This window comes from Doryrhamphus excisus, chromosome 15, assembly GCF_030265055.1.
Source record: "Doryrhamphus excisus isolate RoL2022-K1 chromosome 15, RoL_Dexc_1.0, whole genome shotgun sequence".
Classification (NCBI taxonomy): Eukaryota; Metazoa; Chordata; class Actinopteri; order Syngnathiformes; family Syngnathidae; genus Doryrhamphus; species Doryrhamphus excisus.
In genome coordinates this window covers 7,330,551-7,357,500 of record NC_080480.1, presented here as the reverse complement: position 1 = coordinate 7,357,500, position 26,950 = coordinate 7,330,551, and the positions used below count along the sequence as shown (strand labels likewise).

The 26,950-nt window shown below is 38.8% G+C and overlaps 1 protein-coding gene across 4 annotated transcripts in view; it reads right to left on the bottom strand.

The window, feature by feature from the left end:
- The window catches only part of nfixb (nuclear factor I/Xb), a 178,668-nt gene extending 160,789 nt beyond the window's left edge, over window positions 1-17,879 (bottom strand). For 2 of the 4 annotated variants that reach the window (XM_058049552.1, XM_058049556.1), the window contains exon 1: window positions 17,861-17,879. In XM_058049552.1, the coding sequence (XP_057905535.1) occupies window positions 17,861-17,863 (3 nt within the window). In that variant the 5' untranslated portion in view covers window positions 17,864-17,879. Of the gene's footprint in view, window positions 1-5,736; window positions 6,307-17,860 lie in introns of those variants that run through there. The other 2 variants (XM_058049554.1, XM_058049557.1) reach the window with 1 other exon arrangement.
- Between the last annotated feature and the right edge of the window lie 9,071 nt (window positions 17,880-26,950).

The window sequence follows — 26,950 nt, the reverse complement described above, 5'->3', positions numbered from 1 at the left end:
CCTGCATCTAAGGAGGTGAGGAAAGCAAGGTGGGGAGGGGGAGGGGGGGGGGGGGTAATTAGAGCAGTGCGCGTTTAAAAGGATTTTTACTGTGTTTCTGGGGCTTGCCACTGGTCCTGTTTGAGCATTCAGTTTGGTGATGCCAGATTATTAAAAATGCTAAACCTGGTTATGGATGCTGAAAAGAGTGCTGGAAATTCAAACAAATATGCTAATATTTTTTTACAGTGATAAATAGCTGGCAAGCTCTGTTTAATGAATAATGCTATTAGCCCTAATTCCTCATTAAGGCCCGAAAGAGGAGAGAGAAGAGAGAAAATACATGTATTGTTGCTATGATTTTCTTTTTTTTTTTCCAAATTAAAATGAGACAGCAGTAGATAGCAACTCATTCCCAAATTAAGTAGATTCAAATGACTCTGTTACACAGCTGGTGTGCCGCCTGGGTGTCCTGTGAAACCAATTAATGTGAGAGTTAAGACTTGACAAAGTAATTGGAGCTGGGGTGGACGGGAGAGAGAGTTAACTGTATTTGCAGCCTCTTGCTGACAGAAAGTAAGACTGGAAAAAAGATGCAAATGTTTTTGCTTGACCTACTTGTGCACCAAGTACTATAAAACTATGAACAGTATTAATATATGTATAATAAAATGTTGTATTCTCGTGTTAAACGATGCCAAAGTTTCAGATAATGAGCCCTGAAAGAAGTTTGGGGTGCCTCGAAACACTCGGTTTCAGAAGGCGTGGTCAAACAGTTCCTTTGTGATGTCACAGAGGAGCATGCTTCCTTATATGGGCGAGATAAGCTCTCTGCCCTATGTTGATAGCAATGCCTCAAAAGGAAAAGCTATATTTGTTTACAATTCCTATATACGCAACCATCAGACACAAGTGGTTGGACAGTATTAATATGGACTAAAATATGTATAGTAAAATGTTGTATTCTCGTGTTAACCGATGCCAAAGCAGGGTTGCTAATAGCCGTTTGCCACTACAATTAGTGGCTCTACCTGCGTTTTTGACACACTGGTAGTCCCGCAAAACACATTAGCCGTATGTTCATTTTTGACATACGGCTCGCCACCCACTCCCCTCTAAACACTCCTACTGGTTAGATATTGATGTTGTTCTTCGATTTCCACTCAACATTTGTTATAAAACTTTTGTAAATATAATAGATCCAGCTTAAGTTCCAGTTTAAGTCCTAAATGCATATGAATACAGTAGGTACTCACTAATATATGATAATGTAAGATGATTGATGAACAGATGATGAACACGATGTAGCCAGTCACAGTGCGTTCAAGGACCACAGAACAAAGACTGATTAAAAAACATCAGTAACATTCATTCATTTTCTACTGTTTATCCTCACAAAGGTCACGGGGCGCTGGAGCCTATCCCAGCTGTCTTCGGGCGAGAGGGGGGGGTACACACTGGACTGGTCACCAGCCAATCACAGGGCCAGGGTCTCCTCGCTGTGTGGCCTGCACACTAACCACTTGTTCGCTGTGCAACATTTACCAATATCACTTATTTATAAACTACTACAGTTTTGTGTGGAAAAAAAATTAGATTCAGAAAAAAAAATCCACAAATCCGCATACAGTACCTGACTAAATATTTGCTTGTATTGCAAAGTGAGGCGACTGGCATTATTACTTACAGGAGACAAAGTCACATATAGGCATGGTCGTGACCCCAAGACGCAGAGAGAGGAGATTAAAAAAAAAGGTCAAAACACTAACAAAAAGCTACAGTGCAAAAAAAAAAAAAAAAGGAAGCACTATGCTGAGGAAAAAGCCAACAACACAGAAGTAGTGAAAGGTGAAGCAGGGGAGTACATACCATCACAAGAGTCCAACAACCAAACGACAAAGACCACATACTCCCCTGGAGAAGCCAACTAATTACAAACGAGGGCCAGCTGTGACTGGCAGCCTGACTGAAAACACCACAAAACAGGAAGTGCTAGCAAGATAAGATTATCAAAAAAGGAAATAAGGAGAACCAATACAAACGTGTGACAGATTCACCTTAATGTTTACACGGATTAATTTTAGTAAACCTATGTATTTATGTTCTCTCTCTATTCTTGTCATTAGTTATGTATGAGTAAGAACAGGCTGCATGGCGACGGAGTGGTTAGTGCGCAGGCATCACAGCTAGGAGACCCAAGTTCAATTCCACCCTCAAGCATGTCTGTGTGGAGTTTGCGTGTTCTCCCCGTGCATGCGTGGGTTTTCTCCGGGTACTCCGGTTTCCTCCCACATTCCAAAAACATGCTAGGTTAATTGGCGATTCCAAATTGTCCATAGGTATGAATGTGAGTGTGAATGGTTGTTTGTCTATATGTGCCCTGTGATTGGCTGGCGATCAGTCCAGGGTGTACCCCGCCTCTCGCCTGAAAGACAGCTGGGATAGGCTCCAGCACCCCCGCAACTCTAGTGAGGATAAGCGGTAGAAAATGAATGGAAAGGTGACTATAGGGGTGTTATACAATGTCTAGAAGGCTCTAATATTGCTGTAAGGTCATAATGAGGTTTTTTTTAAATGGTTTTAACTATGAAAGTATTCCATTTAGGATCCCAGTGGTGCACTATAGCACCAGCTAGGAGACCCTGGCCCTGTGATTGGCTGGTGACCAGTCCAGGGTGTACCCCGCCGCTCGCCCGAAAGACAGCTGGGATAGGCTCCAGCACGCCCACGACTCTAGTGAGGATAAGCGGTAGACAATGAATGAAAAGGTAACTATAGGGGTGTTATATAATGTCTAGAGGGCTCTAATATTGCTGTAAGTTCATAATAAGGGTTTTTTAATGGTTTTAACTATGAAAGTATTCCATTTAGGATCCCAGTGGTGCACTATAGCACCAGCTAGGAGACCCTGGCCCTGTGATTGGCTGGTGACCAGTCCATGGTGTACCCCGCCTCTCTCCCCAAGACAGCTGGGATAGGCTCCAGCACCCCCACTCGCAACCCTCGTGAGGATAAGCAGTAGAAAATGAATGAATGAGTTATGAGTAAGAACTGGTAACGAGTCATCAGTTAACCATCCATCCTTTTTCCATGCCGCTTATCCTCAATAGGGTCGGGGGTATGCTGGAGCCTATCCCAGCTGACTTTGGGCAAGAGGCGGGGTACACCCTGGGCTTGTTGCCAGCCAATCACAGGGCACATATATACAAACAGTCATTCACAATCCCATTCATACCAATGGAAGTCAGCTGGAATAGGCTCCAGCATACCTCCACGACACTAGTGAGAATAAGCAGCATAGAAAATGGATGGATGGGCCCCTGATGATGAATAAATTAGCCTCTTTACTCCTGTTGAATGGAGGAAATGGAACCAGTGATGTTATGCATGCTTGAAGTAAATAAACCTTATATATAAAAGCAAATAAAGTTGTCCAGATTACACTTGTGGATTATCCTTAAATCAAATCCAAAATATGTGTCTCCTTTTTATGAAGTTTGGAGAAATTATAACTTTAGGGAGCAAACTTGTTTACAGTTTTATGACGGCCACAGGGCAGGAGGTTACACGTCCCATTTGCTCTGCAGCATATTTGGACAACACACTGACTTGCCATGGATATAAATCATGGAGGCAGGAAAGTGGCGTTTGTGTGTCACAGAGGGAGATTTGGACTTGACACTGATTGACAAATGATTCTCTGCCCTTCTTGTTAAAGTAACACACAACAAAATTATTTGGCACCGATACTGTATTAACTTCCTGTTTTGTTTTTTTTTTAAGTCATGTTGCTCTAGCAGGAGACTCACAAGTCAAGATAATCCCACAAGAGGCTTGTCCTGAATTCTGTATCATTTTTTTCAATTTTTTTTTTTGAACAGCTGCCACATTAGCTTGGATTTTTGTAAACAAATAATTATTCATACTAATAATCTCCCATATTCATGTGCAAATAAGATGCCTTGCTGGAATCGTACAAGCGCCAAGGTTGTATGTGGGAGGTTCCCCTAACTATTGGCTCAAGTTCAAGGCTGGAAAAAGGGAGGAAAATAGAACTCTCATTTGAGGGTCAACGACGTGCGAGGTAGATATCACAGCTCATCTGCAAGCAAGCTCCATGTATTAAATGGTCTGGTGTCTGGAATTTGTAAAATAAGTCGAAAATGTGACACGTGAATGCAGCACTCACACACAGCTTTGTGGCGGAGGACAATTTTGTGGAATTGCACCATGCATAATGGATACATTTTACATGATTACTCAAAAAAGGTGCATTATTGGAGGAGGAATTATTCATTTCCTGCCAAGTTTCCAAAGACGGTTCAACTTTGCAAGCAATTCGCTTGTTTAACCTTTACAAACAACTGGAAGGCACCTTTTGGCTGTCTGCTTACAGCGTATGATATGATATGACATGCATATCACGTATGTAACTATTAATAGTAGGCTGGGGGGTCACTTGTAGACCTCATCAGGACAGCGCAGAGAACCCAAACAGAGCTCGATAATGGCACATCCTTTGGAGGGATTTTAGAAGGGTGTCCAAAATGTGGCTTGGGGACCATATGATGACCGTGGAATACTACACAGATGAAATGACATAGAGCACACACACAGAAAACAAAGAAACAACAGAAATGGAACGGAACTGATATCAACCCAAACCAAAATATCCTACTAATGGCGCCTCGAATTTCACAACATCATGTTTAAAAAAAAAAAAAGGATGTCCGATAATTATCGGTTCCGATATCAACATAAAAGTCAATATCCGTATCAGATATTTTTCCTGATCCTGAAAAACGATATTTAAAAAAAATGCTGTACACAACAAGTGTTCATTCTGGCACAGGCGATATGTCATGTTACACATATCGGGATCAGCTGATATTGGTATCGGAAATTCAGATTTCAGCAAAAAAAAAGCCAATATCAAACATCCCTAATATTGATATCTATATATGAATATATCATATAATTTGCAGAAAATATGCATAATAAAGCAAATGTTTTAGCCTTAGTAGCATAAAAAATTGCTAAATGAAAATAAAATACAGACATTAAAAACATGTTGACTTAAATGTAGTATTCAACACTGGCCACTAGGTGTCAGTAATGTAACTGTAGTGGTCAGTCAAACACACAAGTGTCAGGTACAATAATCCCCAATAATAGCACTATAGCCATTACCTCTGATGTCACTTCCTGTCTGTCCCTCACTCAGGTCCCCAGGGAATACATTCATAAACACGTCTTATTCACATGTTGGCTTATTTACTCAAATTTTGACTACTATATTGGCTTATTCGAGCGTAAATGTGACTATAGGGGTGTTATTTCATGTCTAGAGGACTCTAATGATGTTTGCAAATGTATTTAGACTGTCATTCTACACTCGAATTACAAAAATATTCTTTTTTATAAATAAGGAATCGTAATTTCTATATAATATGTACACTTGGGTTAAAGCTAAAGGATTTTTTTCTGTTAATTGCTTGGTATATCTTGACCAGCATTGGATCATTTTAATTAATTTAAATGTGGCGCCCTTCAGGTTTTTTTTTTCAGTGGAACAAGTATAACTATAGAATTTGTTGTTTTTTTTTAAATGTTGTAAAAGTGATGTGGTGGGACCTTGGCTCACTCATCTACACGTGTAAATAACACACACACACACACACTTGCAATAAAGCCTAAACTCCATGTCATTAAATGCAAATTGCAAAAGAGCAAATTATTGGTTTACACAGCACGTACCATTGTGGTGGAGGGAAAGGTGCCAAAAAAGCTCAGAGACCCATTTTCAACTCCTGAAAAAAAAAAAAAAAAAAAAGTTCGGCTTCCACAAAAAAAAAAAAAAGTTGGTGTGAGAAAAGAAGCTCGCTTTCTTTTTCAGCTGGGTCTCCCAGAACCGGAAGCAAACATCGCTTTTTAAATGTGAAGCGAAGCCAGTAATCCAAGTTATCTGCCGCCTCCTGACTTCTTCACGCAAGGTGCGTCATATTTCCACGAAAGTCCACTTTTGGAGTCTACTCATCTGCCGAACCGCTCAGCGGACCAGCTTGCATGCGTGCACGTCCACCTGCGTGCAACTGTGGAAGATGAACCATGATCCGCACCAGAACGGACCCAACCGGAGCAGGACGCGCCGTCTCCTCCTGCAGCCGCGGCCGGCCGGAGCGAGCGGGAGCGGAGGGCGGCTGAATTATTAATAACCGCAGCGGTGCGCTGTCTGTCGTGCTCAGTGAGGAAGCAGGGCGGCAGCTGGGGGTTTAGAGGAATTAAATACCGGCTCAGAGTAAAGCATGGACGCAGGGGGATTAGCAGCCTGCGCCGGCGACAGCGCAACTATTGGGCCGACGCACACACACACGCACACACACACGCAGGACGGGAGGGAGCGGGGTTCGGTTCGGGTGCCGCGGTGCCGCTTGTGAAAAACACTTTATTTTTGGAGGGGGGGGGGGGTGAAATGCAATATACGCTGGACTGGGGAGTGGGGGGGGGGGGCTGGTAAAGTCATTTGGCTGATTAAATAACCACGGATGCATAAGAAGGTCCCAGGAAAATAATGATTTTTTTATACCTATATCATCATTTAGGCTGTCCCTTTTAAATGGACTAAGGTGTGACTCCATGGAAGGGATAAAATATTCATTTGCTATGGAAATAATAATATTTGGGTGAGTACTTGGAAAAAATGAATGCATTAGAAGTGTATTACAAGTCTATTACAAAAGTACAAACTGAGTTTTGATTACTCTTAAAATCATTAACTTGATGTGAAAATATAGCATTTAGAAAGAAAATGAAAGTAAATGACATTATTCATATTATTATTATTATTTCCATTTTACATTGTAATTTCATTAATCGTCATTTAAATGTAAAAATAATGATATTACACATAAAAATAATAATATAGCTGCTGTGAATTTAAATGCTGCGCCTCATGTCTTTTAGTAACTAAATAAGAATGTGCAAAATGAAAGATTACGCTTTTGTGCTATTTTAAATGGCTTTATTCATGTTTACAATTGGAAGGCCGTAATTCTTATTGAAAAGTGGCACACTAAAATGAAGTGGACTTTTACTACACGTGGTTTCAAATGATGCCATGTCCAACCACGAATAGAATATATTTTTGGAATTTGAAGTAAAATAGATCAAACCCCCCCTCCCCACACCCCGAAACCATGTTCAATGCCGAATTAACACCCCCCTCCCAAAAAAAAAACCCCACACAATCTCATCAGTAAAAATATGAATTAAGTGTCAAACGTCAAAATTGGCTTTATTTTGGACTTAGTCTGATCTTAAACCATAAAATAAAATAAAAAAACACTCTTCAACATAAGGCCCTAAAAGCTTAACGCGCCGCTTCAATAATCTGCTTAGCAAAAAAAAAAAAAAGCTTTTTAACGGATTTATTGAGTTTTGAACTCATATTTCATATTTGAAGTGAATATCAGCATTATAAGTAGAACATTATAAGTTGAAATGAATCATTTGGTTTACATGCGCATTTGGATGTGAAGTACGCACGCGGCCCTATTATATATACAGTATATATATATATATTATTTTTTTTTAATGCATACATAGCCTTGGCTGGGGCTTTTAACACCAACTTTGAGACAAAAGTTCTTCTGGGCAACAGTCCACGTAGGAGTGCTGACCTTGGCAGAGCCACTAGAACCTTTCTTTCATTTCTTTGGGAGGGAATGCATGCAGCGTTTGACATCAGCCAAACAATCGCCTTTACAGTTTTATGGATTTATACTGCAGTCATGAAGTAATATCAAACATGAATGGATTGTATGAAGAAAATGAAATACAGGGAGGGTGTGACTGCAGGCCATAGTCGAAAACTATTAGTGTTATTCCCTGAACTCTCACTGTAGTAAATTATTTTTTTAATCATTCTGATTAGTTCTGCTGATGATTATTCAAGGAATGTGAATTATAAGTAGAAGTGTTTGAAAATAACACAGAATTTATGTTTTTTTTTTTTTTAAAAGGGTCAATTTTCCACATTCCATCACTATATACGTATGTGATGTTCAAATCTTCTGTATGCTTACCTTTCAGGTACAGTATAGGCCTTAATTAGCTCAGCACTCCTTCTCTCTACTCAATTACCAAACAACCATTTTTTTAGTAAAAGGGAGGATAAATGATTATTTCAATGAACAACAAAGCTTTGTTCAGGAAAGAAAATATTATATGTATTTTATATATTGGAAAAAATAAATAATTTTTTTGGAAAATTGGTTTGACCACACAACTCGACCATATACTTTTCATGTGCAAACACAGGTGACGGATGTATTTGCAACATTCTAACATGGGTCAACATTTCTCTTATCATAACCCCGAAACAGAGTCGCTGACTTTTCAAATGAATGAAAAACGAATGACTAAGGCACATATATTTAGAGTACTTAGTAGTTAAAGTAGTTAATGAGATATTACCCATTCACCTTAAGCCTGTAATAATTCTGACTTCCATCCATCCATTTTCTATAACAATTATCCTCACTAGAGTCGCGGGTGTGCTGGTGCTATAGTGCACCACTGAAGATGCAATACTTTCATAGTTAAAACCATTTAAAAAAAAAAACCTTATTATGACCTTACAGCAATATTAGAGCCCTCTAGACATTATATAACACCCCTATAGGCACCTTTTCATTCATTTTCTACCGCTTATCCTCACTAGAGTTGCGGGCGTGCTGGTGCTATAGTGCACGACTGGTATCCTAAATGAAATACTTTCATAGTTAAAACCATAAAAACCCTCATTATGATAATTTAGCATTATTAGAGCCCTCAAGACATGATGTAAACACCCCTACAGGCACCTTTTCATTCATTTTCTACCGCTTATCTTTATTAGAGGCGTGGGTGTGCTGGTGCTCTCGTGCACCACTGGGATCCTAAATGCAATACTTTCATAGTTAAAACCATAAATAACCCTCATTATGATCTTTTCACATTATTGGAGCCCTCTAGACATTATGTAACACCCCTATAGGCACCTTTTCATTCATTTTCTACCGCTTATCTTCATTAGAGTTGCGGGTGTGCTGGAGCCTGTGCATTTTGTCATGAGTGAACAATGCCACTGTGATTGGCTGGCGACCAGTCCAGGGTGTACCCCGCCTCTCGCCGAAGACAGCTGGGATAGGCTCCAGCACCCCGGCGACCCTCGTGAGGATAAGCGGTAGAAAATTAATGAATGAATGAATGAACAATGGCAATTAAAGAGATGGGAGCGTTATTGTAGCGGAATCGAACTGGACTGGAAGCTGTGCTGCTGTGACAGAAACGGAGAGGATTTGTATGGCCTACGAACACAGCAGTGGTGTGCAATCAGGGCCATGAAGGCCTTCTCTGCTTGCCTACACACTATCCGACCTACATTACAAGTTCAATTCCGGTACAGTATTTGGTCCATGAAATTGTATTAATTTCATTCCCAACTGTAAATGATCAGTTCAGTTCACTAAATGTATGTGCTGTAGATGCTTGTTTTTTTTTGTCCAATCAGACCTCAGCTTCTATGCTTTGCCATATGTAATCTGCCTAAGGCCTTCAGAATCAGGAGTGCTGGCCTATGCCACTTATACACTGTAATTGATAGGGCTGTTTCTTTAACCAATCAGATTTCAGATTAGACAGTATCGTCAGCATTTTCCCGTCCTATCCCCTGACACTCAAAGTTACCAGTGCAATTGAATGCATCATCAAACAAACATCACCATCAAAATATGTAAGTCATGAAATCTTTTGCTTTTCTGTGTGTTATAAAGATATTTTTTGGAAAAAAAACGAGTCAGCTAATTATTGAAGCTATTTGCTAGCCAGAGTGGTGTGGCGAGGTGTCACTACACCAGAAAAGTAGTTTCTTGGCGTTAACGGTGTAGATTGGATAATATATAGGTCATGTGTCAATGAATGTTTTAGTCAGAAGTCTTTACAGATGAATATTTACGTCCCGTTTCATGCATTAACTACCTCTTTTGGATCTGTATTTATATCTTTAGAAGGCACAGATATCTGTATTTATATATTTAGAAGGCACATAAAAATAATGATGTGTGTGCTCATGTCTCTCATAAGGATTATGGGTAAAATCTCCCCCCCAAAAGTGCAGTTGTTTGATATAGCTAGCTTGCACAGGTGTACCTAATAAAGTGGCCAGTGAGTGTATATTTATACACACACATATACACATAAACCTGCAGGCAGAGTGCTGAAATTAACAACTCCTGATGCAGATGGCTGATTGGTGGAGCCTCGGGCCCTGCATCTTGCTGATTGGCTCTGCAGAGGATTTGACTAAGTGATGCTGAGAGGAGCCTGCCTGTGTGTGTGTGTGTGTGTGTGTGCTGGAGCTTGGATCTCTCAGGGTATCCCTACATACTCCTCCCTTATCAGGCAGCGACAATGCCCAGCTAGAGGAGTGCTGCTCTCATGAGGGCAGGACTACCAGCAAAGTGCTTATCTTCTACTGGCAAAGAAGGCTTTTATAGGTCTGATTAACTGACTGTTTATAGCGGGAAAGTGAGAACTGGTGTGTAATTGTGATCGTAGATATGTGAGCATGTGTGTGGAGGTATAGGTGTTTACTAAACTGCCGTTAAGCTGCTGTCATCACAGTGCTATAAATGCATGCATAGTGCTACTTTTTTTTTTAAACTGATGATTTGGAAGGCTGCACGGTGGCCGAGGGTTCAAATCTCTGATTGGGCATCTCTGTGTGCGCATGGGTTCTCCGGTTTCCTCTCATATTCCAAAAACATTCATTGGTGACTCCAAATTGTCCATAGGGTCGTTTGTCTATATGTGTCCCGTGACTGGCTGGCGACCAGTTCAGGGTGTACAACACCTCTCACCCAAAGACAGCTGGGATAGGCTCCAGCATACCCGTGAACCCTTGTGATCTTTAACTGGGGTGTCCAAAGTGCAGCCAATACAATTACATAAGAGAAAAATGTGAAAAAGGAGTAAAAAGGTGGAAGGTAATGAGAAAAAGTTGATATGCCGATATTAATAATGACACAGTGGATCCTGGTGACCCTTCAAATTTGCAGATTTTTGGTTTAAAAAATATTTTTGCAGAAAAGCAGTGATGCCTGATAATAAAAATGTAATATCGGCCAATATTGGTATCAGGTTTTTTTCCCATATTATTAATGAAAGCGCCACAAGCAACACTGCCATCGCCATAACAGTCAATCATCATCAGTCATATACTTGACGATGCTTTGCTTAACCCGGTCGGGGTGGCAGGACTTTGTCGCCGCCATACTGGATGTGGCAAGGGAACGACATTTCACAGGTAAGATTTAACAATCACCTTTGATAGTGTTTGGCCTATAGACGTTGAAAGACATTGACAAGCTAATCGCTGATGCTATTTCCAGTAGCTTCACAACAGATATACGTGATGTCAAAAATATCCGTATCGGTTGATATCAGAATCGGCAATCCTGCTTAGCAGAGTGAAATGGTAGAATTTCCTCTGATTTGGGGTCTGGCCTGTACCACTGAAAAGTATCATCTGTGAGGGAGGAAAATGCATGGAGGTTGGGAAGGGTAGGGTCTAGAAACGCTCCCAACATCCGCCACCCCACCATCAACACCATAGGAGAAAGCAGAGCTGCTATAATCTCCTTTTTTGGCGCTCTATGAAAGAGGAGAGGAAGAGCCACAAGGGCCTTGGTCCACTTAGATGTGCTGCCCCTCACCCCAACGGTCTATATGTGTGTGTGTGTGTGTGTGTGTGTATCATCTCCTACTTGATTTTTTCTCAGCTTTATCCTTCTCTCATCCTGCACAGGACACACTTCTCTGTTGACTGTCTTCATTATGAACCAGTATCATTTCTCAAGAAGAGCTTCTCCATTGTTGCCTGTGCAGATTGTTACCTCCAGTTAGTGTCATTAATTCGAAACCTACTCTAACCATATCAATGTTTCAATATATCAAAATATCAATACATATTTAAGTCATATGTATGGCATAAACATGGCAAAATGAAACGAAAATACAAATAAGATACTCAGAGGAGGTGTCAGTAATGTTGCATTGATGAGACAATAGCCACCACAGGAACACAAATCATGTACATTTATGTCTAATATGTTTAATTTTCTGTTATTATGTCATCTATATTGGGTAATATAGTACAATTCTCATGTACAGTATGTCTTAAATGGTCTTGTTACTCATATTTGGACGACTATATTGGGTAATAGAAATGTAAAGGTGACTATAGGGATGTTATATCATGTCTAGAGAGCTCTAATAATGTTAAAAAAAAAGTATTGAGAAGGTTGTAAACAGGTTTTTTTTCCTGCTCTGACGACCAAAATATGAAATTTTAAAGTAAAGAATCCTACTTCAGAGAAGAGACATTCACAGGGATGACACTTCCATAGTTTGCTGTGAGTAATTTCTTGTTATTTCTCGTTTCTCATCTTGTTTGTGCAACTTTCTTTATATCAAAATATCAATACATATTTAAGTCATATGTATGGCATAAATATGGCAAAATGAAACAAAAATACAAATAAGATATTCAGAGGAGGTGTCAGTAATGTTACATTGATGAGACAATAGCCACCACAGGAACACAAATCATGTAAATTTATGTCTAATATGTTTATTTTTCTGTTATTATGTCATCTATTTTGGGTAATATAGTACAATTCTCATTTACAGTATGTCTTAAATGGTGTATTTACTCATATTTGGATGACTATATTGGGGAATACAAATGTAAATGTGACTATAGGGGTGTTATATCATGTCTATAGAGCTCTAATAATGTTAAAACCTGTATTTAGAAGATTGTAAACAGTTTTTTTGCTCTGACGACAAAAATATGGCATCTTAAAGTAAAGAATCTTACTTCAGAGAAGAGAAATTCACAGAGATGACACTTCCATACTTTGCTGTGAGTAATTTCTTATAATTTGTCGTTTCTCATCATGTTTGTGCAACTTTCTTTGGCTCAATTTAGGCCTATTTTGCAGCCATAATCAACAAGAAAAGGAGGGAATTGTCCTGTTACTTTGTTAGTTGGCAAAGAACTACAGAGCCAACCTCTGATGACATCATAGCATCAATGGCAGCCTTGCGAACATGCTAAAGACACATTACAAACACAGTTGGATTCATGCAGTATATTAATAATGAAAGGAAATGGAAATTAATCAAGACAACATTTTGGAGTAATTTTCACCGTAAACTAAAAACAATAGGGCGTACACTAACCAAGGTTCCACTGTATTACAATTTGAAAGCAAATTACACAACACTGATGTCCGTACCACACAAGTGAACCAAAGACAATCTACCTCGGGGTAACGTGAAAATAAAGGACATTTACAGGAAACTACTGTATTATGAATGAAAATTGGAGGTGTGACAGTTGTGGTCATCCCCTTCCCTTATGTCTCCCCATCATCCATTCTTTTTCCTCTCTATTTTTCCAATGGTGCCATTTTCTATTTGGTGAAACATCCAAGAGAACATGAATATTCATGGACACTACACCCCTCCTCCCAAAAAGAAGAACACATACACACACATACACACACACACACTCACCCACACTGGGCCGTGCAGTTGAAGGCAACACTTGGTAGTGGCACATGGCGAGACAGCTGTTGCAAGCCAAGCCAGACATCTGTGCGGTATAGCGGAGAACGAGGAGAATCAAGGGGACAGACAAGCAAATGATCTGCGTTGTTAGAAACAAAGACATTAGGAACACAGAAGATCACCAGATATTGCCGGGAAAGTTGATTCTGTAGAGTGGAAAGCAGTTTGATATCAGGGTAAAGGGTAACCACCGATGGTACGCTATGTCTGGGGGGTGGGGAGAAGAGAATAAGACGGCAATGGAGAGGAGAATTTGTAGAAAAAAAAATTCCAAAAGTTCATATTTTGACAGACTGAGCTCAGATGCCCAAAAACCAAAAGCCAAGGCTTAATCATTTGTCACCTTTACAATCAGTGAGCTAACAAATCCAAATAAAGCTCTTCACGGAGGTTAATTTTTTTATCCAAAACCAGAATTTCTTGTGTAATGTAATAAGATCCTACATAAGCGCGACAAAAGACCAGCTGAGCTGATAAGATTTGTCAGATATATCAACATTTTAAGTCTATTTCCATGAAATCGCTGCCAAATGCGCAATTGGAACATCACAGGAAGAAACTTGGTGTGGAAATCTTTGCTTCTGACCCCGAGTATGACAACTAATATCATCCAAATCAGATAATCCTGAATAAAGTCTTTTTAATGCAGTGTTTGAAATGTTCATAAATGATTGTTTTAATGAAATCATCACTTATGAAATTGGCTAACTGAGAGAACCATGTGTGGCTGCTGAAAACCGATGCAAATTTAATTAACTCATCATTCACAGCCCGCAAATTAGCAGATTTTTGGTTAAAAAAATACATTTTCTAATTTTTTCCCCCCTGAGCCTCGTGAGGAGCAATGCTGGAACTTTCAACTTTCATCAACAAGACAGTATACAAATATGCAACATAAAAGACAACAAAACTAATTTGCCCACCTCAAACATACCCACCCAAGAATTTTGTCCCACTCATCTTTGCAGAATTGTTGTCATTCAGCCACATTGGAGGGTTTTCCAGCATGAAGCGCCTAACACCACTACACTACCACCACCATATTTTACTCTTGGTATGATGCTCTTTGAAATACGGCGTCACTTGTATGCCAGATATAATAGGACACACGCCTTCCAAAAAGTTCAACGTTTGTCTCGTCAGACCACAGAGTATTTTCCCAAAAGGTCTTGGCGATCATCAAGATGTTTTCTAGCAAAATTGGTCTGACTAAATTGGTCTTGGAACTCGTTTTTGTCCAGTGTCTTTCTGATGTTGGCGTCATGAACACTGACTTTAACTGAGGCAAGTGTGGCTTGTTGTGGGGTCTTTTGTAACCTCTGGGATGAGTTGTTTGTGCGCTTTTGGAGACATTTCGGTTGGCCACTGTTCCATATTTTTCTTCATTTGTCGATATCGATTCTGTTCACTGTTGTCCCAAAGCATTAGAAATGGCGTTATAATTTTTTCCAGACATAGAGATCTCAATTCATCTCTGTTATGTTTTAACAGGTGGGACTCACCGTTTCACACAAGGCCATGTAGGTTTGGATTTTTCTCTTCCTTAATAATAAAAACTGTATTTTGTTTGCAACAAAAATGGACTTTGCCATTGACTTCCTTTCATGGACAAACTGAACATGATGGAACAAAACGATAAGCCATACAACGAAAACTTCAGAAAGTTTTGAGTGACTTGTGTCAGTTTTTTGCAGAATGTTTATGTCACCGAGCCACAGAGTGTCCACAGATGGAGGACTGCTCTTTTTTTTGCCAGGCCGCCCATGCCCAGTCCGTGCCCCTCTCTGTGCCCCCTAGCACCCTGTAACACCTCCACGCCTCCAATCCGCTCGTCATCTCCTGCATCCCCGCATGGGGCCCCAATTTTCTGGCTGCCATCCCTCCCTGACTCCCCCTCTCTCCGTCGCCCTCTTTCTTCACCCCCTCCACATTCCCACCCACCCAAGCAGAGGGTCTACTTATGCCCTACATAGAGGCAGGCGAAGCGGGCTGGCACCGAGAGGAACCCTCGGGTTTACAAACTGTGTCAGGCCTCGAGACACCTCTGTGATCAACACCATGCGCCACACAGAGGGAAATAATAAGCAAAAAAATAAAAATAAAACAGTGTGATTGATGTTGTCAATATGTGAAATCTGGAATAAATCAGCTGAAGGTCATAAACATAGAAGAAAAGTCACTGCAGCAATCAATGCAACATGTTGGGTTAGAAAGTCAACATAGCAGAGATACATTACCAGATAGTCAGGTGAAGAGGAAATATTTCAAAAGAGCACAAAATACGACTGCATGTTGATCTCTCTGTGGTGGCCTTAATAAAAATCTACTTCCTCTAGTGGGTTTTAATTAAAAACAATCATCCTTTGGGATAAGACCCAGATTGGTTTGATGTAGTCAATCATTAATGTGCTCACCCAAATTGTCCTGTGACTAGAATTTAAGAAGGAAGTTTGTGCATTTTTTTTGCTTTTGAATGTTGCGTTTGAATTCAATCCAAACTTAAATTTACAGTACATAATTCAACATGTGCGAAAAGGACAGAGCTGGACTATTTAATAAATATAGACCACACCCAGCACAGGCGTCCACAACACAACAAAATAATATAAAACTTGCAATCCTACCTACACTTGGTGTTCCCAGCATCACTTAATAGCTCCGATGATGAGATGTGAGACCTTTTCATCGGAGTTCAACAGTTGCCCAAGCGGTCCAAGCAGAAGCTGTAGTAATTCTACACTTGATTAAACTTAGTTAAGATTTGGCAGATCAAAACACAATCGCTGCATAAGACTTCTACATGTGATCATAATTCATTACTTTCTGAATTTGCAGTCTAAGCGTCGTTTGGAACAGTTGTTCTTTTACGTAGCTATAAATTAGCCGCATCATCGTTTCGATCAATGTCAAAGCATAAGTAGCAGTTTATAGTCCGGTATTTATTCCTATCACTTCCCCTTGTCTAATGCGTCACTGATATTGTTCACGTCCAGTGTTCAACATGCACCAGGTTACCAAGTTTATTAACATTTGCAATAAAAGCGACAGCTGCATCACAAAAAAAAATAATGAAAACAAAAACAGGACTATAAATCGCATTTATTTAGACATTTTATGCTTTATCTGGAAAAGCAAGTTATTCAGTAGCACACAGACCAGGCCCTACAGTCGCCCTGTATGTTCAATTAACACATTAACAGTCATTCAGGGATATAAATACCTGGGAAGCTGATTAGTATATTGACCTAATAATAATAACAATAACAAGCTAGCGAGTCCAAAAAGCAAGTTCACCAAGCTCCCGATCTCATCCTACAACATTGAATCACACAGAAGTAGCATATAGGGTAGGTGTCACAAGCTTAGAGCACCCTCTTGTGGCTGTCAACGACATTGTTCATTACTTGGTTCATTTTCAGTCAGTATGAATGAACATATTTTGCATATTTTTGGTAATTTTGTACACAAAATTACAGTAGTTAAAGAGGAACAAACCTACCTAACTAACCACTACTCACTAGTTCCTTATTAGTTCTTTATTAGTTTCTATGTAACTCCTTTAAATTATTGTAAAGTGAGACCCATATTTCGATATTTATATAAGTCGCACCTAATTACAGGTCAGTCATTCCAGAATCGTCCACCTTCTCTCTTCAATTGCCTTTGCTCAAGCTAACCCTAAATACGCCCTAAAATAACACAGTAAGTCTAAAATGTATAAGTACAGGGTGTCAGGCTAGCGTTAGCTAGTGCTTTTGTAGCCAAACAAACTTTTGAATCTCAGCACACAACTATGGGGTGATCAAGGACCACCGAACAAAGTTCGAAATCTGAACGCTTGATGAAAAAATGACCACTGTTGTTTTTGTATAGCTTATTGAGTCATATGAATAAATGATAAAAACAATGGCTGGTGAAAATGTTAACATGACAAATGAAGGATTGACAAGCAAACGTCAACACGGTTTCTTAATTCATGAGTTAAAAGCAGACCACTGCTTCTGTTGCTGTGCCCTAAAGACAACAAACAACATAGCAAACAACTGAATAGCCACCTTTTGTTTAGCTTTTGTGGAAAGCGTGCAGCGTACACAACACGGAAAGTAAACATTCTGTCAGATTGTGCAGCGACTGAATGCACAAAGTGAGAAGAAGGACGGCAAGACAGAGTGATAAAGAACGAGACAGGAGGCATCCATCCTACCATGCACCATGACCTGGCAGAGAAGTCATAACACAGCTGCCACCTTTCCCACGCCATTCCACACTGCCACGCTGCCTCCCACGCCAGAATCCTCTTCCTGGGGCTGCTGATAAATCTATGAATATGTCAACAAAGTCAATGCGAGGACAAAAAAAACAAAAAACTGATCAGGAGCTATCTGTAACTAGGATGCTGCTACAGCATGAGTGGTAGAGTGTGTGCGTGAGTATATACTGTACGCGTGCTCTGGTGTGTGTGTGTGTGTGTTTGTATTTGGAGGGAGAGGGGACACAGAAATGCCACAGAGTCCTCTCCAAGCAGCTGTGCCTCTCGCTTAGCTGGTCCAATTGCTCTGGCTGCCATGTGCACTCTCGCCGAGCTCACCGACTCTGCACCAACGTACCGAGGCCCGTGCATGGATGCATTGCGGCAACACACACATGCACGGCGCTCTGCAGGTTGGATTCTCTTTTCCACACAATGACTCAGATTGTGAGTACAGTGACCTTAGCTGGCTGTGATGGACGCGGATACGCAATAAACGTTCCAAGAGGCCCCTAGCCAGACTGACATGTCTGAGCCAATTGACTGAAATAAAAAGGCTTCTACTGGAATTTTGTATTGCCAAATGGGGAAAACAATTGTTTTGGGATGCAGCCTTTAGTTTGTCAATTATGATTAAGACTGAGGTGTTTCTCTCTAGCCAAAATATCAGAAACGTGTATTAAATTATATTAGATATTATATTTCTCAGGTGCATACATAAGAATATGGTGCAAATATTATTTTCAGTTCAGATAAAGAGAACAATTAAAGGCTCAGGAAGTTTTTGCTGACACGAGTACTTGATATTACTGAACATTTAATTTTTTTTTCACATTTTATAAGCTACGGAATTGGTGTTTTTATTATTATTTGGAGTTTACAATCATGAAAAATTATTATTAATGTTAAAAATATAAGAAGTTTTACTTTTTGAAATTGGACTATCGACATAAATTAATTTTTCAAATGTAATTGAATTTATTCAGCTTCAGATGTATGTATGTTTTACAACATACACTGCATTATTTCTTTTATATCCTTACACATCTGTATATTAATTCGATAATTATTAATTATATTACTTATATATAAATATTATTATCAAATTTAATTTGATGTTATACTATAGTAAATCTAATATATTTTATCAGATTATTTTAAAATTAAATCATTCTCAATTAATGTCGTATGAATCCATAACAAGAAAATACATTGCCAATATTGATAGTGATATGATACAGATTCCTTCAAATTTTTCAAAATAATTAAAAGTTATTTTTGCCTTTAATTTGTTGATCATATGACATGACAATATTTGAATACAAAAATATAAGTCAATATAACAATATCAACATGATTTTGGGCTTTTTGTACAGTATATGCAGAATATATAGATGTATATTATTTTATATATACATATAATTTCACTTTTGGATGTACAATTGGCCCCTACATGATTTTTTAAAGCGGTTTCAACATTATGACACACCAGTGCAACAACCCCAATACTTTTGTTATTTTTGAGTTTCTTTTATAAGCACCCAAACATGGACGAAAGGGGCCACATCAGTAATCATTGCTTGATTAAACATCCTTTGTTTTATGCTATACATAAAAATGTGACTCTTTGTCATAGTTAGTCACATAATACTGTACTATAATGTATTCTTATATACATATAATACTCAAGTTGATGAAACTCAGGTTCTGAGGGTATTCCCTTTCTCCGGGCCGTGTGTACACAAAGCTGAGGGGTAAAATAATAATGAAAACAAACACAAAGTCATTTTCTGAGCTTGGTGTAAACACGTGGACGTCAATGTGGATTTTATTTAGTCATGGTCATTATAGGAAGTACAATGAAGCGTCTGTTCTGTGCTCAATCCAGCGGATGGACAGACGTTATCTGATGTACTGTAGCGATGTGAAGTTAGAGTAAGTGCATAACTTACGAGTCTGCTACCTTGTTTCCTTCTGCCTATTCATAAAAATGCAGCTGTGTGGCGCACAGCTGCATGTTTATGGACAACAACTTGCGAGAAGAGGGCCATTATTAGCATGTAACACTCCTTGCACCCGTTCGTCTGTTGCACATTTATGGTGGTTGACTAGTGGCAATGAGATGTTGTGACGAGTGGCAATTAAAAAAAAAAGACAGCTAGCTCACTCAATGCACCACTTCTGGCATGGATTCCGCCTGATAGATGACCTATTGTGTGACCCTCCCGCTTTCTCTGCCTTCGCACTTTCCATCAGTCAGTAGCTTCCAGTCATGATTCAGTGCTGTTTTTAATCTTGCTTGGCCTCAGTGGGGTCTAAAAGTGCTGGGACTGGGCACCATGCCCAGATGACCCCCGGTATTATGGAAATGAATGGATGCAACGCCACACGGAACCCCCCCCATGAACCCGCTCACTCCCACCGAGCCACATATACAGTACATTAGCACTCGTATACAATTTATCATTTTCAATCACAGCAATTTCATCTGTTTCTTTCTTTGGAGCCTTTTTGTCTGGATCCTTCTCCCCCTGCCTCTGCAGACACACTAGTGTTACAGCGTTATGTAACTGCACCAGATTCCCTCCTGCTCGCACCACAGGTCGAAACGAAAGCTCGCACTACACAAGGAGCTGATCATTGCTAATGAAATACAGCATCATCATTCACAATCCATATGTGAAACATAAAAACATATTTATGTCCCTTTTCTGTGCATTCTAGCGTGAGAAAACGAGTTAATATGAGCTAGCTAACAATGGACGTCATGGGAACTATATATTTTGACGCTAAAGCCCTGACAAAAAAACGCTAAAAACAGTGTTCCACTTACACAACAGACTTCCATATTAACCAAGCTACAGCAATATTATTATTGTAGCAGCTAACACGAAAACAAATATTTATCTAGCGGTTTAACATGATGGAAGAGTGGATACCTAGCTCTCAATTTCGCTACAAAGACTTAACAAGATGCTCAATTGCCATCAACGTTTTTTACCTAAAGACTGGCGCGCATGTCTTGTGCTGGAAGACACAGCCATCCCAAGGAGAGCGGACATCGTAAGTGTTGTCGCTGCATCTATGCTGCTGTTGTTGATGGAAGTAGCGTAAATGTGTGAAAGCAATCAATAAATCAACAATAGGTTTATCCCAATGACGTGCATTGTTCGCTAGCTAATATTAACTTGTTTTCTTGTGTTACAATGCACAGAAAAGGGAAAGAAATATGTGTTCACATAAGGATTGCAAATAATGGGCAAAATTCCCAAAAAAGTGCAGTTCCCCTTTATGGACACTACAAATTTGCAATATTATTTTTAAGAATATTTTTTTTCTGATTCACTGTAAGTCTGTAATAATTTTGAAATATGTGATAATACAGGTAAAATGTATAGGACATATGTACAGAAACGGCAATACTAATGTTTTTTTGGTCAAGTGTTGAGATTTTGCATGTTCTTAAACACCATATTTGCTGTGAGCCGCAACTTACATACAAGTTCTTCACCACTGTTCATTGACCATCCTTCATCAGGGGTGTCCAAACTGCGACCCAGGTGCCATTTGTGGCCCCCTGGCTAAGAAAAACAACAACAAAAATGAAAAGACAGCAGTGATTTTATGAAATATTAGAATAAAGCAATCATATTAGGAGGAAAAAAAGTTGTTTTACAAGCATAACATAATGCTATGAAAAAATTATTTTGTTTTTGAAGCATACAGTTGAAATATTATATTTTAAAGTTGTAATACTAAAAACAAACAAAGAATCAAGTTGGGATTTGTGGAATTGTAATTAAATATTACGAATTCAGAAAATATGAAAAGTTGAAATATTTGTAAAATTGAAAGAGAACAGCAAAATGGGAAAAAAAAGTTGTCACCAAGAACACAAAAAACTGTGATGCACACTGATGTTTTTCCCAATCCTGAAAACCAATATTTTAAAAATGCTGTATACAAAACATATGTGTTCATTCCACCACAGGAGATATCCGAAATTGATAGAAGGAAAATATTGGTTTTCCGCAAAAAAGCCAATATCGGACATCATTAACTTATTTATATTTTAAAAGAATAAGAAGTTGTGGTGTGTATCTGTGGGATATATTCTTTTAATTTGAGGTCAGCAGCCAATGAAGGTTTGGGGTTGAGGTCAGGGTTCTCCAGCCTTTCCACTACAACCTCATGCAGGCCAGAGAAGAGCCTTGGAATCCTACCAAAAACATTCTCTAGATTTAATGTTGTGTCCCAATATTTTTGTCCATCTGTTGGCGTGTGCGTTTCATAAAGTTTGCTTTGAATAAACTTCCACAGCCTTGCATTGTCAGATCAGATTAGAGTTTCCAATCACGCAGCTTCATGTTTCCACTCGACGCTTCATTTATGCAGGATGGAGCCAAAGTGCAAAGTTTACCTTCTTCCCCGCTCTTCCTCACACACAGTCGTCGTAATTTGTCTGCCCACTGGTTTCACTTAATAACTTTCAAAAGGTTCCTGGGCAACGTGGTTGGAGAAAGGGAAAATAAGGCACCATGGCACTTTTTTGGCACACAGCTCCGTCTGTCTTGCCCAGAACGAGGAGGTTACCATGGCATCGGTGGGCACCTCATAAAGCAGACCATTGTTGGCTCCCCTGCATGTGTGTGTGTGTGTGTGTGTGTGTGTGTGTACGTGTGCATGTGTGCCAGATCGAGTTGCATGGCAACAACTTCTGGGCATCACCACCAATAGCAAGAAGCCCAAATCGTACACGGAGCTCTGTCAGACGACAACACACATGAGCTTTCTACATTTTTAAAATCAAATCTGTCTCCTCTTTGCATGAAAAGCTCAGATCCCGATCTATCATTCCCAACCAAAAAAAGAAAAGCCTGTCAAATGCTAAATGACAAATAACCTGGTGTGACTTTATGGTTGCCACAATTACAAAAAACGAGCCCACAAATCCAAAATAACCTGAGAAAGGAAAAAGAAAAGCTTTAATTTTCTTGTTTTTAACTACTTCCATGCATTGGCAGCGTGCAAGTTTCTTTCTCACTGATTTCATTTTCAAATATGCCAAAACAGCAGGTTGGCGTATGATAAATCTGGGTACAATTTGCGGTTACCTTCGGAGAGAAAGGGGGGTAGGCTATGTAAAAGTCGTGTTAGGAAGTGAAATGCATGGGCGACAACCACTTTTGACATGTGTACACTCATGCTCACTGCAACCTTTGTGTTGGAGTCTTGGCTTCAGACATGGTTTCTATGAAAGCCCCCATAAAGGCCCGGGCTCAGACACGGGAGCTCTGGTACACTCTGCTGGTGCCTTTGGAGAACTTACACAAATACAGCCAGGATCTAATCTTGTCATGGGAGAACAAAACACAACCTTAACAGATGGATAACTAATGAACGACCCCTGATGATTCACAGGACCTTCATGAAATTAATTCAAAGACATCAAGCCATTGTGAATTTATGATGAGTTTACATATAATGAATAATCAATCAATGATAATGAAGCCGCCGTTATTAGAACGGTTAATACCCCGGCAAATTAAACGAACGGCAGAAATTCCACATCAATCTTTATGGGAAAATAAGTTACATTTCTATTCAGTTATCAAAAGAAGCAACATAATAAATTATAGACAAACAGCTACTAAGCATATTCTTTAACATAAACACACTGTTTAAAGAGCTTGCAATAATAGAAACTAAAGAGCAAATATACAGTATATACAGTATATACAGTACATACGTATACTGGATCCCTGCACTTTTCTCTTCTACCAAAATGGACTATTCATTATTTCATCTACTTTCATCTACACTCTAAAAAGTAATTCAGAGTATCTGTTGACACCACTTGATTTTATACATGAATGCAATGTAAAAATGTAATTAATTGATTTAGATAAACTTTCTAAGTTGCTAACTTTAATTTTTAAGTTATGTTCAAATAATAATGTTGGCTATTACATGAACTTAATTTAGAATGTCATATACACTCAAATTCTATTGTTCGTAAGCTTAAAACAAAATTCAGGTTGCCATGACTTAATAAAATTAGCTTGGTAACATAATATACACACACACATATATATATATATATAGTATATATATATTAAGTTACTGCTACTTAAAAAAGTTGTGTGCATTGTTATTATAATTAAGTAGACAACAAATTAAACTACTTTGAATAAAATGATTTCTTTGAGTTACGAACTTAAAAACTTGTCCTTATGACAACAATTATTCAGTAAGCATTACTTAAAATAAGCTTTGAGTGAAGAGGAAAAGCTAATTTGTGCAATGCAATATTGTTTGTTGGTTCAAAGCAATTGCAGTCGCTGAGGGCACATATAGGCAAACAACCATTCATACCTATGGACAATTTACAGTCACCAATTCACCTAACATGCAAGTTTTTGGAATATGGGAGGAAGTCTGAGTACCCGGAGAAAACCCACGTACATGCAAACTGAGATTCGAACCCAGATCTCCTGACTGTATGGCCAACAAGCTAACCACTATCATCAACAAAACTAAGAATTTCTAAAGTTGATTAATCATGTTGTGCAAAAAAATGAAAACAAATATTCTATTCTTATTTTCAGGGTCAGGCAAAATGATTTGACACATTTTTAGGTTAAATAAAAGGCAAATAAAGTAAAGAAACAAAAAAGTGTTTTAATTTTCAAAAAGTACATATAATGCCATTGTTTTTGGTTTCTTTTTCAGTTGCTGCCATGAATTGGACTGGTGAGCATCGCTTTTTCATTGTGGAAACGTTTATCAAAACAAACCAATCTGTAAATGCAACACAACGAGCGTTCCGTTTGCACTTCAATCTTGGTCGACATGATCCCGTACCAGCTGGAAACACCATCTTGTTATGGGTTACCAACTTCAGAGCTACTGGATCTGCACTGAAACCAAAATCAACCGTCCAGAACTGATGTAAAACATAATGAAACAGAATGGCATTCTATGTACTTTTTGAAAATAATAACACTTTTTTGTTTATTTACTTTATTTGCTTTTTATTTAACCTACAAATGTGTCACATCATTTTTGCCTGACCCTGTATTAAACTTCTTCACTTTGACTCTGATACCATGGGATTATTGATCATTTTACATTAGCATAGTACATATAATATGTATATATGTACGTATTGTACGGCAACCCATGTGTCAAAAGTAGACATTTTTATGGGTGGATCAATTACTTGCATTTGCTGGTGGTCCCGTCGTTAACCCCCTGTGGAAAAAAATGCAGTACATAGATGATTAAATCCTTGGGGAAAGGGTTTATGACATACATGATAATTGCTTGTTTTTCTCTTTGGTTACACATGTTACAGCAGCAGTCATGGTGGGCATGCTCAGCCTTGCCTTTTGTTTCTACTCCACCCAAAAATGTGTGTGGAGCCTTCCATCACATTTTATAAGAACCCAAAAATAGAAGACCTATGTTTCCAAAATGGCTATGGCCATATAGTATGTTATTTATTTTTTTATATACATATGCAGTTACTGTGTTATTTTTTAAGATAGCTAAATCTACTACTACTACTTATGATATACAATGTAGTATAACATGACATACTATTATTTATCTACTAGTATTAAACACTCAATTTCAAAAGTGAGTTTTCAATAAATAGTATTTTGGTGTTATTTGGAAGATACTAAAAACAAATTCATCCAATGTCCTTAGGCATGAGGATTTACTATGACTGCTACTTTTTCCACATAAAATGATGAAGATGGCTGATGCAAGAATAAATTGCATTATCTAATCCCAATAGGATTGATATCATTACCAGTATATACCAGCATGAGCATGCAATAAATACCATTGTCCACGACAAAGGTGACATTGCATTAAAAAAAAGTTATTTAATTAAAAAAAATGCAACTTTTAGTTTTCTGGTAGACCTTTGTTGAAATATTCAAATAGTGAGCCCCAACAAATGAAACGTTCATTTGATGGAGAAAAAGTCAATTTAATTGAACTGAATATAATACTCAAAAATGAAATTGAAAACCATTTTTTAAAGTGGACAAAACAATTAAAATCATTAAAGCATAATTTGATATTTATTTTTCATTGGAATGTGTTATGTAGTAAGTACATATATATAAATTCATATATTACCATAACTAATAATGTTTATAATTTTCACAACAGGAGGCGAAAGCAATAAAAATAAATTGTTTGCATAAATTTCATATATTAATTCTCCTCCAAACAGATTATGCTCCATTAGACTGTTCATCGGGGGAGTATTCCCCTCTTAAGTTGACAGTATAGCCCACAGAAAGGAAATGAAGTCCGTAAAAATCATCAAATAAATCACTGCGCTCTTTACAAAGCCAATTAGGCAATATCGTCAAATAGTTGTGGTGTGCAGTAAATGTGATATACGGGATGATAAACGACCGGGACTGCAGTTGTCCAGAAGGGTTTCCCATGCTCCATCTTACACTTCGACACAAGAGCCAAATAGATGTTTAGATTGCTCTGGCATGATGGATGCTTCTGTGCTGTTGTGCAGCATGCGGCCCACAGATTAACACTTTGACTGAGACTCCTTTCCGCTGTGAATGCCCCCTCTGTTTGCCGACACGGGCCCGGATTTGAGAAGGGTTGTTTTGTATCACCTGTTCCGAGGGGTGCACATCCTATTATGTCTGAAAAGCTAAAAGGAAGGCACGGTCACGAAAGGTTAAAACCTGAGTGTCTTATTTTGGCATCACAGGCACGATAGACTTGTTTTTTTTTTTCTAAAGACATGTGGAAAACGGCTCCAAACAGATTTGAGAGTAAGACAGGTGCCAGCTCCGCCATCTGCTTTCAGTTTCACCTCCCTCTCTGTCTGCTTGCAGCCAATCTCCTCCTCCTTCTACAATCCCAATGCATCCTACTTTTTTTTTTTTTTTTTTAACATCAAACCGCCGTTACACAACATAACCTTTACGTACCAGCAAGGCAAAAAAGCGAGACATCAGAAAAAGGAAAGAATTTTATATGACCCGTAGGTATGAC